The sequence below is a fragment of the Nerophis lumbriciformis genome, linkage group LG20 (genome assembly GCF_033978685.3).
Source record: "Nerophis lumbriciformis linkage group LG20, RoL_Nlum_v2.1, whole genome shotgun sequence".
Lineage (NCBI taxonomy): Eukaryota > Metazoa > Chordata > Actinopteri > Syngnathiformes > Syngnathidae > Nerophis > Nerophis lumbriciformis.
In genome coordinates this window covers 19,372,892-19,392,500 of record NC_084567.2, presented here as the reverse complement: position 1 = coordinate 19,392,500, position 19,609 = coordinate 19,372,892, and the positions used below count along the sequence as shown (strand labels likewise).

General features: G+C 35.7%; 1 protein-coding gene and 1 long non-coding RNA gene across 3 annotated transcripts in view; one reads left to right on the top strand and one right to left on the bottom strand.

The window, feature by feature from the left end:
- Positions 1 to 19,609, bottom strand: part of nr5a1b (nuclear receptor subfamily 5, group A, member 1b) — a 57,149-nt gene that overhangs the window by 28,842 nt on the left and 8,698 nt on the right. The window contains exon 5 of one of the 2 annotated variants that reach the window (XM_061980569.1): positions 2,327 to 2,446. The exons of the other annotated variant lie outside the window; for it this stretch is intronic. Coding sequence (XP_061836553.1) covers positions 2,327 to 2,446 — 120 coding nt within the window. The remainder of the gene's footprint in view (positions 1 to 2,326; positions 2,447 to 19,609) is intronic. 2 annotated transcript variants of the gene reach the window in all.
- Positions 5,504 to 19,609, top strand: part of LOC133619512 (uncharacterized) — a 141,166-nt gene continuing 127,060 nt past the window's right edge. Inside the window, exon 1 of the long non-coding RNA XR_009817427.1 lies at positions 5,504 to 5,568. This is a non-coding gene — a long non-coding RNA (uncharacterized lncRNA). The remainder of the gene's footprint in view (positions 5,569 to 19,609) is intronic.

Here is a 19,609-nt window from a genome sequence, read left to right as displayed (position 1 = left end):
CCTATCTACTAGTGATGGGTTGATGAGGCGTCATGAAGCGTTTTGACACATTGCAAAACTGTATTGATACTGTGTCGATACTGTGTCACTAAATAATGACATCTGCTGGACATTAAAAATCCCTACAGGCAACCTATGGACCGACTCAACTGACACTGATTTTATGACCTAGTACAGTGGTTCTCAAATGGGGGTACGCGAACCCCTGGGGGTACTTGAAGGTATGCCAAGGGGTACGTGAGATTTTTAAAAAATATTCTAAAAATAGCAACAATTCAAAAATCAATCAATCAATCAATCAATCTTTATTTATATAGCCCTAAATCACAAGTGTCTCAAAGGGCTGCACAAGCCACAACGACATCCTTGGTACAAAGCCCACATACGGGCAAGGAAAAACTCACCACAGTGGGACGTCGATGTGAATGACTATGAGAAACCTTGGAGAGGACCGCATATGTGGGTAACCCCCCCCCCCCCCCCCCCCCCCCCTCTAGGGGAGACCGAAAGCAATGGATGTCGAGTGGGTCTGACATAATATTGTGAGAGTCCAGTCCATAGTGGATCCAACATAATAGTAAGAGTCCTTTATATATTTATTGAATAATACTTCAACAAAATATGAATGTAAGTTCATAAACTCAGTGAAGCACAAGCTCAGGTTTGTCACTAAAATGTCTGTCAAAAAGAACTGTGAAAAGAAATGTAACTATGCAATATTCAGTGTTGACAGCTAGATTTTTTATGGACATGTTAAATAAATATTGATGTTAAAGATTTATTTTTTTTGTGAAGAAATGTTTAGAATTAAGTTCATGAATCCAGATGGATCTCTAATACAATCCCCAAAGAGGGCACTTTAAGTTGATTATTACTTCTAGGTGTAGAAATCTTTATTTATAATTGAATCACTTGTTTATTTTTCAACAAGTTTTTAGTTATTTTTATATCTTTTTTTTCCAAATAGTTCAAGAAAGACCACTACAAATGAGCAATATTTTGCATTGTTATACAATTTAATAAATCAGAAACTGATGACATAGTGCTGTATTTTACTTCTTTATCTTTTTTTTTTCAACCAAAAATGCTTTGCTCTGATTAGGGGGTACTTGAATTTAAAAAAAAAATCACAGGGGGTACATTGCTGAAAAAAGGTTGAGAACCACTGACCTAGTATATACAATAATATAAACCAAGTCATTGTATTTCATTTAGGATTATTTCATAACTTCATTTAAATAAAAATATATTTTTTGTCTTTTTTAGATACAGTCAAATAATGTGAACATGTATCATAACATGGAAATCTAAGAGAACGTGTTGTGAATGAGGATGCTTGTGGACCTGGAAATTATTATTTATTTATTTTTACACATTTTTATTAAAAAAAAAACAGTTTTTCCAACGTATTCAATTTTAGACGCTTTCTCTTCTTAGTTATTATTTCTCCGGCTGTAGAAAAGAGCCGCTCACAGGGCATAGAGGAGGCGTCAGTGCGACACAGTTCGCGTATCGGTCACGTGACCAAAACAGCTCATGATCGGTCACGTGACTTTCTAAAAGCGGTACGCGCACCGACACAGGGTTTAGCTCTATGAGCTCGACGCATGCGCCGATGCATCGGTGTTGCCGGACCCATCACTACTATCTACCTATAACATCTGTAAAAATGAAGCAATGCTACCACGCTAGCAAGCGTTAGCTAGCCGGCTATGAGCCACCAAGCTGCTAACTGTCGCCAAAAGGCACCATTTAAGTTTTTTTCCCCATGGCATCCTGGATCAAGGCTTTCAGCAGCTTTTGGACGTTTGAGGTAGAAACGTAGGAAGCGCCATCATTATGAAAAGTAGCCGGCGAGTATTTTGATTCCGTCCGTCCGTCCGTCCGTCACTCTTCTTCTTCTTCTTCTTCTGGCCCACCAGGTGAATTAAGTGCTATTGCATAGTGCATAGTAGGCTACCGCCACCTACTGCACCTGAGGTGTAACTACAAGCAACATTCACAGACAGTCCCATTGCTTTTATGAGCGGTCGACCGAGTCAAAAGCCGAAAAATCCATTTGTGGCGGACGTAATTATTTCGTGGCGGGCCGCCACAAATAAATGAATGTGTGGGAAACACTGTATATATATATATATATATATATATATATATATATATATATATATATATATATATATATATATATATATATATACATACAGGTGTATATAGTAAACACGTGTTTTGTTTGAATGCAAACATTGACAAAGTGCAGGATGTGTTGAGGATCCAGGGAAGAAACGAGGCCAATGTTTGAAAGTGCGCTGCGTGGGAGAGAAGTTACCTCTTGGCCGGTCACCAACAGGATACTGTCTCCCTTCCCATGTTGCACTTGTCTGAAAATGTGATCCAGGACCAGAAGTTCAGACCAGCAGTTGTGCAGCAGTTTCATTTGATCTCCCACCTCCGGGAAACACAACAAAGACAAGGAAGAAAGGTAATATTAATCCAAGTTTTGAATGTTTTGCTGTTTTCCTGGTTCAGGACTGAGCAAAAGTTTTCAAACCCGCACGACTCTCGGACAGCTGTGTTCTATGACGCTCAATGCTTCATATAAGTAGAAGAATGTCCGCCAAACACGAAGATAGAAGCACGAGCATATAAATGGGCAGTAGAAATGGGACGTTAGCGAATGATTCAAGTCTTTTGAATGGCTCTTTTGAGGGAACGATAAAGACTGATCCCCGGTTGTGGGTCGTTTGTTTGGGAGTCGTTTTCTCTGCACAAGCAAATTTGGCGTTGGTCATGACACGGTTGGCACGCACCTCTGCAGGTGCGTGCCAACCGACTGGCAACTGGACTAGAAAGGGAGTAAAAGCAAACTGCATTTGGATTTGGATTAACCTTTTTTAATTATATATATGTATATATATAGTCAAGCTTTCTGTGGTTTATCCGTTATACAGTGCTCAATACCGGGGTAGAGCGGAATATACGTTAGGTCAGGAAATAACACAGAGGCTACAAGCCTGTTTCACAGGTTTCCCTGCTCTTCAGGGGATGCCCTGATGAAATAGCCTCTGTGCTTTTTCCTGACCTAACGTATATATATATATATATATATATATATATATATATATATATATATATATATATATATATATATGGCTGATTCTGATTCTGATTCTGGTATATATATATATATATATATATATATATATATATATATATATATATATATATATATATATATATATCCAAAGACATGCACCTGGGGATAAGTTGATTGGCAACACTAAATTGGCCCTAGTGTGTGAATGTGAGTGTGAATGTTGTCTGTCTATCTATGTTGGCCCTGCGATGAGGTGGCGACTTGTCCAGGGTGTACCCGCCTTCCGCCCGATTGTAGCTGAGATAGGCTCCAGCGCCCCCCGTGACCCCAAAAAAGGGAATAAGCGGTAGAAAATGGATGGATGGATATATATATATATATATATATATCAGAATCAGAATCAGAATCAGCCATATATATATATATATACATATATATATATATTAGGGGTGTGGGGCAAAATCGATTCTCACGTTGTGCGATTCAGAATCGATTCTCATTTTTAAAAAATCGATTTTTTTTTTTAAATGCATTTATTTATTTATTAATCAATCCAACAAACCAATACACAGCAATACCATAACAATGCAATCCAATTCCAAAACCAAACCCAACCCAGCAACACTCAGAACTGCAATAAACAGAGCAATTGAGAGGAGACACAAACACGACACAGAACAATCCAAAAGTAGTGAAACAAAAATTAATATTATCAACAACAGTATCAATATTAGTTACAATTTCAACATAGCAGTGATTAAAAATCCCTCATTGACATTATTATTAGACATTTATAAAAAACAAACAATAAAAAGAACAATAGTGTCACAGTGGCTTACACTTGCATCGCATCTCATAAGCTTGACAACACACTGTGTCCAATATTTACACAAAGATAAAATAAGTCATATTTTTGGTTCATTTAATAGTTAAAACAAATTTACATTATTGCAATCAGTTGATAAAACATTGTCCTTTACAATTATAAAAGCTTTTTACAAAAATCTATTACGCTGATTGCATGTCAGCAGACTGGGGTAGATCCTGCTGAAATCCTATGTATTGAATGAATAGAGAATCGTTTTGAATCGGAAAAATATCGTTTTTGAATCGGGAATCGAGAATCGTGTTGAATCGAATCGTGACCCCAAGAATCGATATTGAATCGAATCATGGGACACCCAAAGATTCACAGCCCTAATATATTTATATATATATATATATATTGTTATTTTTTTACATTTATAAATAAATATAAATATATTTATTTGTATTAATTAATATTTTTTGAATGTATTTATTTTTATTTTATTTATTATTTGGATTCATTTTTAGGGTTCATTATTCTAAAGCAGGGGTGTCCAAAGTGCGGCCTGGGGGCCATTTGCAGCCGTAGTTATTTTTTTACTGCCCAGCGACACAATTGTTGTTATCCTACCGTTTCCACAAATTTTGCATGTGTAAACCTCATCATCAAATATTTTTTTACTTGACGAATGACACCTGTTAGCATGCTGATGTTAGTATGCTAGGTTTTTTTTTTTTTTTTTAGATAATTTTGTAGGTATTCACCTCAGTCATATTTTCTACCTGATTTCTACATTATTTTTAACTAGGTACACACCTCAGAGTAATATATTTTGGTATTTCACTGATGCTAACTAAAAAGCATGCTATTGTTAGCATAGTACTGTTAACATGCTAGGTTTTTTGGCTCATTTTGTTCATATTTTTTGTCATTTGATGCTATCTGGCCAGTGTGCTAACTGTTAACATTTAAGTTTTGGCTTTTAGCCCACAAATTGTCTACCAAAATGACATGTTATAGTTCTTTAAAAAATGGCCCCTGCTTCCTATGGCCCTCAGTGGAAAAGGTTTGGCCACTCCTGGTCTAATGGGAAGAATTTCAAGCGTACACACACCAGGTATGATCGTATAATTTTGTAATCACATTGTTATTGTGCCCTAATTTTCAATGTAGTTTTATTTATACTTTTACTAATTATTTGTGTAATTTATTTCTATATTGTTAAAATGCTACCCTTTTTTTTTCAGGCGAGGAAAAATTCAAACTAGTGATGTCGCTTCCAAAGAATGAAAATATGGAATACATGTATGGAATGTTTACAATGAAAATAATCAAAAAAATAAAAGTATAGCCAATATTTCAGAATATTTCCTAGCAGTAGAGTAATATTTGTGCAAATGAAATGATCATGTTATCATATAACTGATACTAATAATTGTTTCCTTGATTTAATTTTATTTGAAACAATTTTAATTCATAAAAGTATGAAGTAGCCATTCTTCAATCCATGTTCAAGAAATGACAAGTGGAACTAACGTGTATTGGAGTTGTTTCCCGTAGGTCCCTTTTAGGCGTGGCCACTTCCTCCCCGTCCCCTCAGAGGAAACTTGGGAAGCAACAAGCTAGTTTGTGTCTTCACTCTTCTTAAACATTACCTGCGTTCCAGGTGAGTAACGTTGGTAATTAACTCAAATTCAAATGTTTCATCATTAAACGTCCTACAAATCATATGTCATGAGATATTCAATAACTTAAAAATTAACTGTCCTTTTGGGGGGGGGAATTTTGCCTATGTGAGACAAGATCACATATGTTTTTCTTTTTTTATGCATTCTAACCCGTGAAATACGGCAAGTAAGAGGTGGCTAACAATGAAGCTAATGACAGTACAATATTGGGCCCGTAAAGTCCTTCTAAAAAATATCCAAAACCGCCAACAATACTCCTTCTCCTGACCTGAATATTAACCAAGTATTAGCAATATTGTTATTATAAGTGCTAACGCAGACAAACTATTTTTAGCGGCGTCGTGATCACAGAGCGCTAACTAGCCTATACTATATTAACATGCTAAACTGCTGCAGAGTTTAGCACTACAGTGTGTTAGCCGCTAGATAGCTAGCTCATTCCAGTTGAGAGCAGTTAATCCTTTTTATGCTAACCGAAGAGCACTGCGTTGTATATATAGTTCTGTATTGTCGATAAATGCTCTTTCCATATGTAAATATATTGTATTGTGGACTAAGTTGAAGTGGGAAAATAATACATTTTCTGATGCATCACCGTTGGAATATGGGTTATTCATTAAATCGATGGACAAATGTCCGAACATCGATTACTTACAATAAATAAAGTACGTTTGTAATACAGACTGTTCTATAATGCGTTGTAGGTTTGGTTCTAACCAACCATGTGATATCGATTGGCAAACATTATGTGTTAACTGGGTTAGCGCAGACACACCCAGAGGAGAGAGGACGAGCTATGCTAGCCGCAGCGCTAAGCTCGCTTGAATGTGAATTAATGCAACACTAAAATAATTAATGCATAGCACATTTTAACAGAAGGCTAATAGGAAACGCGTTACATTATAAAATAACTAACAAAAGTAAATTAGCACAATGAAATGAGCAAATAGATTAATAAGTCAGGAGAGACAATAATATCTGTACAGTGCGACAACACGTCTGTCAACCATATATAAATGATAAATAAATGATAAATGGGTTGTACTTGTATAGCGCTTTTCTACCTTCAAGGTACTCAAAGCGCTTTGACACTACTTCCACATTTACCCATTCACACACACATTCACACACTGATGGCGGGAGCTGCCATGCAAGGCGCTAACCAGCAGCCATCAGGAGCAAGGGTGAAGTGTCTTGCTCAGGACACAACGGACATGACGAGGTTGGTATTAGGTGGGGATTGAACCAGGGACCCTCGGGTTGCGCACGGCCACTCTTCCACTGCGCCACGCCGTCCCCATATATGAATGAGTAGATAGACGACACGTCTTTGAGCCGCATATATCTATAGCTATATATGTATATATATAAATAAATATATATATATATATATATATATAAGCGGTAGGAAATGGATGGATGGCATATATATATATGTATATATATATATATATATATATATATATATATATATATATATATATATATATAATTTTTTTATTTTTTTAATATAATTAATTATTACAAGTGTCTGTGTTAGTATTATTAACTTACAATGGCATTATTTTTGTATTGTTTCTGTAAATTCACCAAAACATCACCGTGGAGTTAATGAGTCTGTTTAGCTGACTGGAGAGCTAACTTCCGCAGCTAGTGGGTTCATGACGAGGACTTCTGTTTTGTTTAATCAGCCGTTTTACTGCCATGTTACAGACACCGTTTGAAACAATTAAGGTATGTAAATAAACATTTACAAAATATTTCTGCTTAAATAACTAATTTCACAAGATATATATCTGCGACGGGCAGCACGGTGGCAGAGGTGTTAGTGCGTCTGCCTCACAATACGAAGGTCCTGAGTAGTCTTGGGTTCAATCCCGGGCTCGGGATCTTTCTGTGTGGAGTTTGCATGTTCTCCCCGTGACTGCGTGGGTTCCCTCCGGGTACTGCGGCTTCCTCCCACTTCCAAAAACATGCACCTGGGGACAGGTTGATTGGCAACACTAAAAATTGGCCCTAGTGTGTGAATGTTGTCTGTCTATCTGTGTTGGCCCTGCGATGAGGTGGCGACTTGTCCAGGGTGTACACCGCCTTCCGCCCGATTGTAGCTGAGATAGGCTCCAGCGCCCCCGCGACCCCAAAGGGAATAAGCGGTAGAAAATGGATGGATGGATATATCTGCGACTTGTAATATATGGAAAAATATTGGTTTCTTCTAAAATTTTGTGGGTGCGCTTTATAGTCCGGAAAATATAGAGGCCATTTTGATATTTTTTAAATTTTTTTAAATAAAAGTGCTGAAAACCGACATTACATATATTTAAAGACACAACTTAGTGTCAGTTTTGTGTTAGAGGTGACAAAGTGCACAATTATTAGTTTCATATTATGACATATTGACATATATTGACATATATATTGTTGGGAAAAAAAGAACAGTAAAAATCTAAGAAAAAAAGAGCAAAAAGATGTAATGTAATGAGAAAAAGCTGACGTTTTGATATTAATCAGAATCTGTTTTATTGGCCAAGTATGTTTTAACCCATAAGAAATTTGACTTGGTAGACCGTGCTCTCATTGTTCAATGTAAACAATAAATACTAATTATTAACTACAAATAAAAACAAGTACTTAAATAACTAATAGGTGCAAGACTATTAAAATAATTAGTGGTGAATAGAGCAAAAAAAAAGTAAAAATGTTGTCTTTTAAAGAAGCCGGAACAATTTTTAATATTTCTTCTGCCAATTAAATTATATTGTGTGTCAATCTAGAAGAGAAAGTCAAAATGTATAAATTGTGGCTAAAAGAGGAAAAGTCACCTGCACAGTATGGCACTTTTTTGTTTTTTTTCCAAAGGGACCGTAGTCAGACCAATGTGGTCTGTAATGATGCAAGGCACTTGTGCTCACCAAGACCGCTAATACCACACCACGTTAGCCACGCTCACCATTTAGAGCACAGCTGTAACTTCCTGGCACTAAACCTGCAGAAAATAGCTTTTCTCAGGTTTCTCTATGTCTACATTTTCACACTTTGCACTATTTTCTTACACTTGATTAAGTATTTATTACATATTCCTTATTTTTGCACCTTCATTTTAAGACCTTATTGCTAAGCGTTCAATGTGATTTTACTATTTTGTTTACATTGAGTGTTTTCCATGCGTGTTCCTTTCTGCCTTGGTAGCTGAGGGGATGATAATCAGAGGAAGTTACATTTGAAATAAAAAATATATTTTTCTCCTGCTCCTGATTTTCCACAGGTCATAAAACATATCAATAATTATCGATGTTGACCGATTTAAACCACTTATATATTTGACATGCTCTTAAGCAGCGTAAGTGAAAACAGACATTTAGTGTATCTGTGAAATGCTGTAACATTATTTATGTATATATATATATATATATATATATATATATATATATATATATATATATATATATATATATATATATATATATATATATAGACACAACATAAATCTCACTGAAATATTAGATCAACTGGAAGATAAAAACAACAATGCTAAGTGATGGCTGCCATGCTAGCTCGGCGCTGTATTTACACACGCGTCTTGGAATTAATCTGTGTTGTAGTGGGGGATGGGTGCGTTATAGTCTGTACAGCCAAGGACACGGCGGTCTGTAATTCCAGAGCCACGTCTCTCAATGGCCTCAGACACATTCATCTCGACAAGACACAATTATTGTCCATCACCATCAGAGCATATATCATATATATCAGGGACTGGGGACACACCCCCGTGTGGAAGGGTGCTGTGGTGGGGGTCTGTAGGCCCGGCGGGGTAGAGGAAGGGGTTAAGGAAGTCTGAGGTCTCAGCGACCTCCAGTGCTTCCTCTCCAAGAGGAGTCGGACTCCCAGCTGCAGCGCTGAAAACCTTGTCCAACACTGTTAATAATATGAACGTTTAGCAAAGTGTCACCATCAGGTAGCAGCCATGATGTCCATTCTTCTAAACATTCCGGAAGCTTGAAGTTCTTGCCCCAGTTAGCAGTCAATGTCTGAAAACAATGATATCAAAGTATGATAGTCGTCCTGGTATCGCTTGTGCTGCAAGGTTTTTACTGCTACAATTAATCGATTAAATACATTTTATGATTTATATTCCGTTGTTTCCGTTAATCCTTAACTGAGTGAAACTTGTAAACATGTATGCAGTCCGGACTGCATAAAAGAAGGAAGTTGAATAAAAGGTAAACGATGATCAAACAAGGCAAATTAACGGTAAAATAATATTTTTTTTAAAAGGTAAATAAAGGAATATAGAAGGTAAAATAAGTAAATAAAAGATCAAAGGAAGGTAAAACAAGGTTAATTGAAGGTAAATAAGGGTAAAAGAAGGAATATAGAAGATGAAAAAAGTAAATAAAACGTAAAAAGAAGGTAAAGAAAAGGTTAAATAAGTAGTAAAAGAAAGTATGTATACAATAAAATAAGTAAATAAAAGATTAATACCAGGTAACCCAAAGGTAAAATAAGGTAACTAATAGGTTAAATTATGAATATAGAAGGTCAAATAAGGTAAAGAGAAGGTAAAGGTAGTAAATACAAGGTAAAAGAAGTTCAATAAAAGGTAAAAGACGGAACTTTAAAGGTACAAGAAGTAAGTACAAGGTAAAATAAGGTAAATAAAAGCTAAAAGAAGGTCAATAAAAGGTAAAAGAAGGAAAATAAAATAAGTAAATAAAAGGTAAAATAAGGTCAATAATAGGTAAAAGAAATAACATTGAATGTTAAAGTAAAAAAAGTAAAAAAAAAAAAGATGAATATAAGGTATATAAAAGGTCAATACAAAGTAACTATAAGGTAGAAGTATTAAATGAAAAGTGAATAAAGGTAAATGAAAGGTTAAAAGAAGGTAAATAAAAAGTAAATAGAAGGTATAAGTATTAAATGGTGAAATAAGGTAAACAGTTAAGAGAAGGTAAATAACAAGTAAATAGAAGGTATAAGTATTAAATGGTGAAATAAGGTAAACAGTTAAGAGAAGGTAAATAACAAGTAAATAGAAGGTAAACAAAGGTAAATAAAAGCTAAAGGTCAATAAAAGGTAAAAGAAGGAATATAGAATAAGTAAATAAAAGGTAAAATAAGGTAAATGATAGGTAAAAGAAGGAATATTGAATGTTAAAGAAGTACGTAAAAAGTAAAAGAAGATCAATATAAGGTAAATTAAAGGTACAAGTATTAAATGAAAGGTGAACTAGGGATAAATAAAAAGTTAAAAGAAGGTAAATAAAACATAATAGTATTACATAAAAGGTGAAAGAAGGTAAGTATAAGGTAAATGATGGGTAAAGAAGATAAATAGAAGGTAAACAGAAGGTACAAGTATTAAATGAAAGGTGAAAGACGGTTAAGAGAAGGTAAATAAAAAAATAGAAGGTAAAAGTATTACGGCGTGGCGTGGTTGGGAGAGTGGCCGTGACAGCAACCTGAGGGTTCCTGGTTCGACCGCCACCTACTACCAACCTCGTCACGTCCGTTGTGTCCTTGAGCAAGACACTTCACCCTTGCTCCTGATGGGTCGTGGTTAGAGCCTTGCATGGCAGCTCCCGCCATCAGTGTGTGAATGTGTGTGTGAATGGGTGAATGTGGAAATAGTGTCAAAGCGCTTTGAGTACCTTGAAGGTAGAAAAGCGCTATACAAGTATAACCCATTTACCATTTACCATTAAATAAAAGGTAAAGGAAGGTAAATAAAAAATAAAGGAAAGTAAATAGAGTGTAAAAGATGGCCAAAGAAGGTCAATAAAAGGTAAACTAAGTTAAATATAAGGTAATTAAAAGGTAAACTAAGGTAAATAGAGGGTAACAATGGTCAAATAAGGTAGACAGAAGATAATGAAGGTTATGGCAAGTAGAATAATCTTTATTTCAACTAATTTCCATAAAATACACATTGAGGCTATGAAGTGTGCTTTATGCGATTAATCGAACAAACTAATGGATAGATTACTGGATTACTAAAATAACCGATAGCAGGAGCCTAGTCACCAGCGTGTAACGGTACATATATTCGTAGTCAGAAGGTTTGGCTCGGTCAGGAGGTGTACGGATCCTCCACACAGTACACATTGCGTGTTAGGACGGCAGGAAGTGCGCCTTGTTTCAGGCGTGTACCCACTGAACTAGCACAGTGCAATCCAGTCTTTGGCTAGCAGCAGTGTGGAGACTAGTCCGGTCTAGCATCTTTTTGGTTCAAGTCCGCGTTTGGAAACACCTGGCCTTGGCAGTTTAAAAATCCTTAAAGCTGTTTTTTGTTCTGTCTGTGGGCCCAAAATGAAAGGAACCGAAGTACCAAGGTACGTACTGAAGTGTGGTTATGGCGTACACACTTATGAGCCACCATTCACGACAAAATGATCATCGACGCCAAGCTTGGAATCTTCTATGACCTTGACGTAGCCTCATTTAAGCCGTGGACAATCCTGGTGAAAAAACATGCTCACAAGGGAGAACGTGGACTCTGGGAGGCTAGCCCAGAAACCTTTTCTTGCTGTGGAGTCACACGAAGACAAATCCAAAATAAATCATTACGTGTCTGTCTGCAGCTAAAATATGATCGTGGTATCAAAGTCAAGGCCAGACTTTGATGGTTGAAAAATATGTGAAAATGTTTGCTAAGTGTGGAGTAAATGAAGGAATTTAGCGGTAGAGGAATGATAATGCTAGCTTTCAAGCTAGGCCAAGTTTGCGACATTAGTCTTTTGTCTTATGAAATTTTTTATGACATATGCTAGTCTGTGATTATTTGTTTCTGATATGTTTAATTTGGTTTAAAAAAAAAAGTGAAAATGTTTTTCAGTGGATAAGTGTACAGTAAATGAAGGATTATAGCAATAGAGGAATGATAAGTGTTAGCTTTCAAGCTAGGCCGAGTTTGTGACATTATTCTTTTGTTTTATGAAATTATTTATGACTTATGCTAGTCTTGGACTGTTGATTTGTTCCTGACATGTTTACCTTAGTAAAATATGTAAAAATGTTTGTTACAGTAAAATAAGGATTTTAGCGGTAGAGGAAGGACAATTGTAATAATGGAAATGCTAGCTTTCAAGCTAGGCCAAGTTTGCGACATTAGTCTTTTGTTTTATGAAATTATTTATGACATATGCTAGTCTCTGATTATTTGTTTCTGATATGTTTAATTCGGTTTTAAATGTTTTCCAGTGAATAAGTGTACAGTAAATGAAGGATTTTAGCGATAGAGGAATGATTATTGTTAGCTTTCAAGCGGGTTTGTGACATTAGTCTTTTCTCTTACAAAATTATTTGACTTATGCTAGTCTAAAAATATTTGTTTCTGATATTTTTACTTTGATTTAAAGAAGTTAACATTTTTACTACAGTGGCTAAGTGCCAGTAGTTGAAGGATTTTAGTGGAAGAAGAATAAGTGTTAGCTTTCAAGCCAAGCCAAATTTGTGACATTAGTCTTTTCTCTTACAATATTATCTATGACGTGCTAGTCTAAGAATATTTTTTCTACTTTGATTTTTGATAAAGTTAAATAGCTTATTAGAGGATAAGTGTGCAGTAAATTAAATATTTTAGCAGTAAAATAATGATTATTGCATTGTTGGAAGGGGTAGCTTTCAAGCTAGGCCAAGTTTGTGACATTAATCATTTGTTTGATGAAAATATTTATGACATATGCTAATCTCTGATTGGGATTTTTTTTTTTTTAGAAACTGTCATTGCTCAAAACAAAATAATTAATCAAAAATCAATGTTGTTATGAATTATTGACCTATTTAAGGCTTCAATTACTTCACATCAAATGTTCCACTTTTAACTATTTTTGAGTTCAAACCCCGGCTGAGTCATACCAAAGACTATAAAAATGGGACCCATTACCTCCCTGCTTGGCACTCAGAATCAAGGGTTGGAATTGGGGGTTATATCACCAAAAATGATTCCCAGGCGCGGCCACCGCTGCTGCCCACTGTGGCCCTCACCTCCCAGGGGGTGATCAAGGGTGATGGGTCAAATGCAGAGAATAATTTCGCCACACCTAGTGTGTGTGTGACAATCATTGGCACTTCAACTTTAACTTTAACTTATGCAGAAATGTCCACTTTCATTGGATTGCTGAGCTCCAGAACCTTTTTGTCAGATAATACGTCCGTCGCAGACGTTCCCCTCTGATGATGTGCATTGTGTGCTCGTCTTCTGCAACATCTGCCGTGTTCACGGTCAGAGCTGGGCCACCACAAAGGCTGCCTTTGAGGAGCTGCAGCAATCAATGGTGCACAATTGAACAACAATGTAGCCGAGTTCAGTGGCGAGCCGCGCTGGAAGGCCGACATTCCCCCGTTATCGCCTGCATGGAATGCAATTATCTAGCACAGCTTTGTTCTCACTCTACACGCTGGCCGCTCAATGGCCGCAGAGCAGTTTGAATTTCACAGGGAAGACTTCCATGCGCACCTGCAGTGTGTGCGTGGCAGAAGAAGGAACACAAATTAGGACTAAATTTGTCTGGGTGTATGTTTTGTGTCTTCGTGGGAGGAACTTGGATGTTTTTGTGCTTTATGATACTGTATACAAACACAGTGGCCCCAAATCAAACTTTGTTTGAAATCAAAACATGCCGGGGGGCCATTTCCATATTTTCATTTTCAAAACCAATACAATATATAGATGTTTTTTTAACCTTTGGAGCTCCCCTCAAGTTTTGTCCCAGGGACCCGAAAGGGTCTCAGTCATAAACATTTTTTTTTTTTAAAGTCATACAACAAGAATACGTATAAAATGCTGAACTAGATCAACTTCAGATCTATCCATCGATAAAAATGTATTATTATATATATTTTTTAAATGTTTTATGCCTTTTTTGTCAAAGAACAAAAAAACAAAAACACAAAATATGCAATATTTTCCCCCCGAAAAATATTTCAAAGTGGAATATTTGATGTGAAGTAATTGGAGCCTTAACTAGGTCAACAAATCATAACAACATTGATTTTGATTCATTAATATCAAGGACAGTTTAAAAAAAATGAATCCCACTAAAATTCTCAGGGATTGAAAAAGGGCCCCAGAATTGTCTGTCATAAAAAAAAGTAAAAAAAAAAGTCATATATTATTTTTATTATTGTAATATTTTTCAAAGCTTAAATCTCCAGATCAACTTCAGGTCTATCTGTCGATATGAAGTTAAAAACATATATATATGTATGTATATATATATATATATATATATATATATATATATATATATATATATATATATGTATATATGTATATATGTATATATATATATATATATGTATATATATATATATATGTATATATGTTGTATGCTGTATGTCGTTTTTGTCGAAGAAAACCCTGTTTTTCTATGGCAAAAACACGAAATATACAAAATTTCCCCGCCCCCAAAAAATTCAAAGAGGAATAATTGATGTGAAGTAATAAAACATTGATTTTATTTAATTATCATTTTTTGAGTCATGGCAGTTTAAAAATAAAAATGCCACTAAAATCCTCAGGGATCCAAAAGCGTCCCACTCATAAAAGTGTGAAAAATGTGTCATAATTTTTTTATTTTATTTTGTTTTACTTTCAACGCCTAAATCTCTCTATCAACTTAAGATATATTCGTCAATTTTAAGTTTTTCAAATTTTTCTGTGTTTTGTTTATTTGCTTTATGCCCTTTTTGTCAAAGACAACCCGGTTTTTTGTGGCAAAAACACAAAATATGCAATATTACCCCCAAAAAATGGCAAAGAGGAATTTGATGTGAAATAATTGGAGCCTTAAATGAGTCAATAACTTACAACATTGATTTTATTTCAGTATTATATTTTGAGCAATGACACTTTTTTTTTTTTTTACAAAAAATCCCACTAAAATTCTGTGGGATCCAAAAAAGTCCTACACATAAGTGTTACAAATGAGTCAAATAATTTAAAAAACGTTTTCTTTTAAACTTTCAGCGTTTAAATCTCTTGATCAACTAGATCTATCCGCCGATTTTAAGTTTTTATTATTGGTATTATTATTACTAGCCTTCCTCCCGATTGTGGCTGAGATAGGCTCCAGCGCCCCCGCAACCCCGAAGGGAATAAGCGGTAGAAAATGGATGGATTATTATTTTTATTTAGTTTGTTGTCAAAGGAAACGCTGTTTTATGGCAAAAACACAAAATATGCAATATTTCCCCCCAAAAAATGTCAAACTGTAATATTTGATGTGAACTAATTGAAGTCTAAATACGTGTGACTGCCATGTAACTTTTTCTTGTTACATTTCACCTATTTTCTCTTCTATTCCATTTTGTTTTAGTTTTTTATTAATTTTTTAATAGTATTTTTGGAATAAGCCACAGGCTGTTAAAAAAATAGTTGTGGGCAGCAAATGGCCCCCGAGCTGCACTTTGGACACCTCTGGTCTAAACCATTGGGGTGGGCGGATTATAAATATCCAAACATCCATCCATCCATTTTCTACCACTTGTACCTTTTGGGATCGCGGTGGGTGCTGGAGCCTATCTCAGCTGCATTCGGGCGGAAGGCGGGGTACAAACAGTATCGATACAAAAGGGTGGTATCGGTATAGGGTTGATACTAGTTTTATTACGCTGTTGATATTTCTATATGTTAGGGGTGTGCCGATTAGTGTTGGACAGTTTTCGTAAAAATGTATGTCACTGATGATGAATGCCGATCTCCTCCGGCTGACTCTGTATTTATTTTTAGTCCCCCGGCTGACAAGCGACTAGCAGCCGATTATGTGTCTCCATATACAGTGTGAAGCCGCTACACTAAGCTATTAATAATCACCTCCATAACGGAAATAAAACTACATTTCAAAGTATCTTAGGTGTCATCAAGTATTATAATTTTTATTGTTAAAATACCAATGATTGTCACACACACTAGGTGTGGTGAAATTTGTCCTCTGCATTTGACCCATCCGCTTGATCACCCTCTGGGAGGTGATGGAAGCAGTGGGCAGCAGCAGTGGCCGCACCCGGGAATCATTTTGGTGATTTAACCCCCAATTCCAACCCTAGATGCTGAGTGCCAAGCAGGGAGGTAACGGTTCCCATTTTTAAAGTTTTTGGTATGACTCGGCCAGGGTTTGAACTCACAACCTACCAATCTCAGGGCGGACACTCTAACCACGAGGCCACTGAGTAGATTATCATCGGAAGAGGAAGACTAAACATGTTGCACACGGAGAGCCAGCTAGCCGCTAAGATAGCTTCAAAGAAGAACATAAATAAGTGCTTGCTAGAATAGGAAGTGTAGAAGGAAGTATGTATGTATGTATATATATATATATATATATATATAAAATCAGTGGTGGGCCATGCGTTTCTCACCTAGGCCTTCAGTGATGTCCTACTTAGTCCGACTTCACCTCTCAAAATACCGTAATTTATGTCACCACATGGACACGGCTGGAGATACTATACAGAAACCCACGTTCACACTACTGACCATTGAATACCCTCAACAGTGTACAAAACAGTCCATTTTCAACATTCAATAAACCCGCTTCAGCAATTAAAACATATCTTACAAGGTACTGTCAAAATTAAAAGAATTGTATAAAACAAATGAAACATGAAAAAATTAAGAAATAAAATATTTGAACTCACAATTTGTAGCACCCATTCGACGCCGTATAATCCAGTGGTACCGCTCGTATTCGTTTGATTTGTGTGAAAGTGGCGGGATAGCTTCCGGTGTCGGCCAACCTCGTCTCACAAGATGTAGTTTCTCTTAAGTATCCTTCTTGAAGATGGCATTGCAAATATATATCTGCCACTTAATCAACGTTTTTGCTGTCTTTCTTTGTGACTACCAGTGAGTTTTCTGTGGCTTTCTGTGGCTCGTACGGCTCCGGTGCCACTTCCTGTTTTCGCAACTTGTGATTGAATACTCGCTTGGGACTCCCAAGTGAGTATCCAATCACAGCGTAAGGCCTGCTAGAAGGCCTTACTGACAACAACTTGTGATCTGATTGGCTATGGCAATTGTCTATCAACCGTATGTGTGCGTTCACTTACTGTGCACAGACGCCTGCATTGTTGATTATGAATGCCCCGGGCAGATTTCGTACAGCATGGCAACATAAGCTAGCTGAATTCTGATTTACTCTAACCTAAAAACAACAGCACTGGAAAGAGCATAAGATGACATGAAGAGAATATGAATAATTTTAGATATTTAGGGACAGTAAATCAAAAATTCCTTTTATCTTTAATTATGATCATGATCTCTGCTTATGTTAGGCCAGCAGAGAAGGCCTTGCTGGCCCTGACGGCCAACCACTGATATATATGTATTTATATATATATATATATACTGTATGTGTGTATGTGTGTATGTATATATGAATATATATATATATATATATATATACACATATATATATATATATATATATATATATACACATATATATATGAATATGTATTTATGTATACATTTATATATACTGTGTGTATATATATATATATATATATATATATATATATATATATATATATATATAAATACATATACGGTACATGCCAAAGGTTTGGGCACACCTTTTCATTCAATGCGTTTTCTTTATTTTCATGACTATTGTAGATTGTCACTGAAGGCATAAAAACTATGAATGAACACATGTGGATTTATGTACTTAACAAAAAAAGGTAAAATAACTGAAAACATGTTTTATATTGTAGTTTCTTTAAAATAGCCACCCTTTGTTCTGATCAGTGCTTTGCACACTCTTGGCATTCTCTCGATGAGCTTCAAGAGGTAGTCACCTGAAATGGTGTTCACTTCACAAGTGTGCCTTATCAGTGTTGATTAGTGGAACTTCTTGCTTTATCAATGGGGTTGGGACCATCAGTTGCGTTGTGAATGAGAAGGTATGTCCAAAATGTTGGCCTGTACTGTGTATATATATATATATATATATATATATATATTTATATATATATATATATATATATATATATATATATATATATATATATATATATATATATATATATATATATATATATATATACGGTTAGCAGGATTAAAACAATACCCATAGCTGTATCATTTATCCAGAATCTTAAAGTTCTTCCAAGACTGACCCAGTTAGAAAACAGTACTAAAAAAATACCGGTACTCCTACTGCAGACTGTAAATAGTAACCTGCTGCACACATAACTAACATTGAGTTACATCCAGTGGATTACATCACTTTGACCGCACCAGAACACACTTGACCTTGTTGCATCTGTGTTGCTACGGTAACTGCTACACAAGGCGTGTATCACTATACAAAGCTACATACATCCATGGAACTGGAAGAACGTCAGCTAAAAGCTCACCCCAACCAGTTTTAGAAGAACAAGAAACCTTTCATAGCACAAACACTTGAATGGAGCAAATGTCCACATTAAGTAAGCAATCTGAGACCAGCATATGTTGTGAAAAATGTCAAAAACAAAAAACTGATGGAACAACTTTGACACCTGCACTTCAAAATCTGACTAGGGATGGAAGTAGTAGTCTGGAAGTAGTCTTTAAGCTGAATGTGCCAGTCTTGTCTTTTAAGTACTACAAAGTGTTTGTACTGTAAGTACTGTGCTTATTGCACAACAGCTATTTGATAGTAATGTACATCTTAGTTGTAGTTTTCATTAACGCATTTGGAGATGTTTAAATCGCCATGTAAAATCGCTAATGCTAATCAGAAGCATGTATATGGCATTTTAAAAGCGGAGTCTTACTTTTTAGCTCTTTCAATCCAAGGCTTGCTTTGTTGGCATGGAAAATGATATCATTACTTCGAGGCAGTTGGGCTGAGTTTGCTGTGAGTGCTTGTTTGCCCGCCAAGTGTTTTAACCTGTTGTTAGGTATGTTCAAAGTAAACCAAACCAAAGTGTGTTTATGTGTTTAAGAGAATACCTATCTGCAGTACACATGTTTATGTGAAGGTGTCAAGAAAGCTAAAGCATTTCCAAAAGCTTATTTTTGCCAGTCAA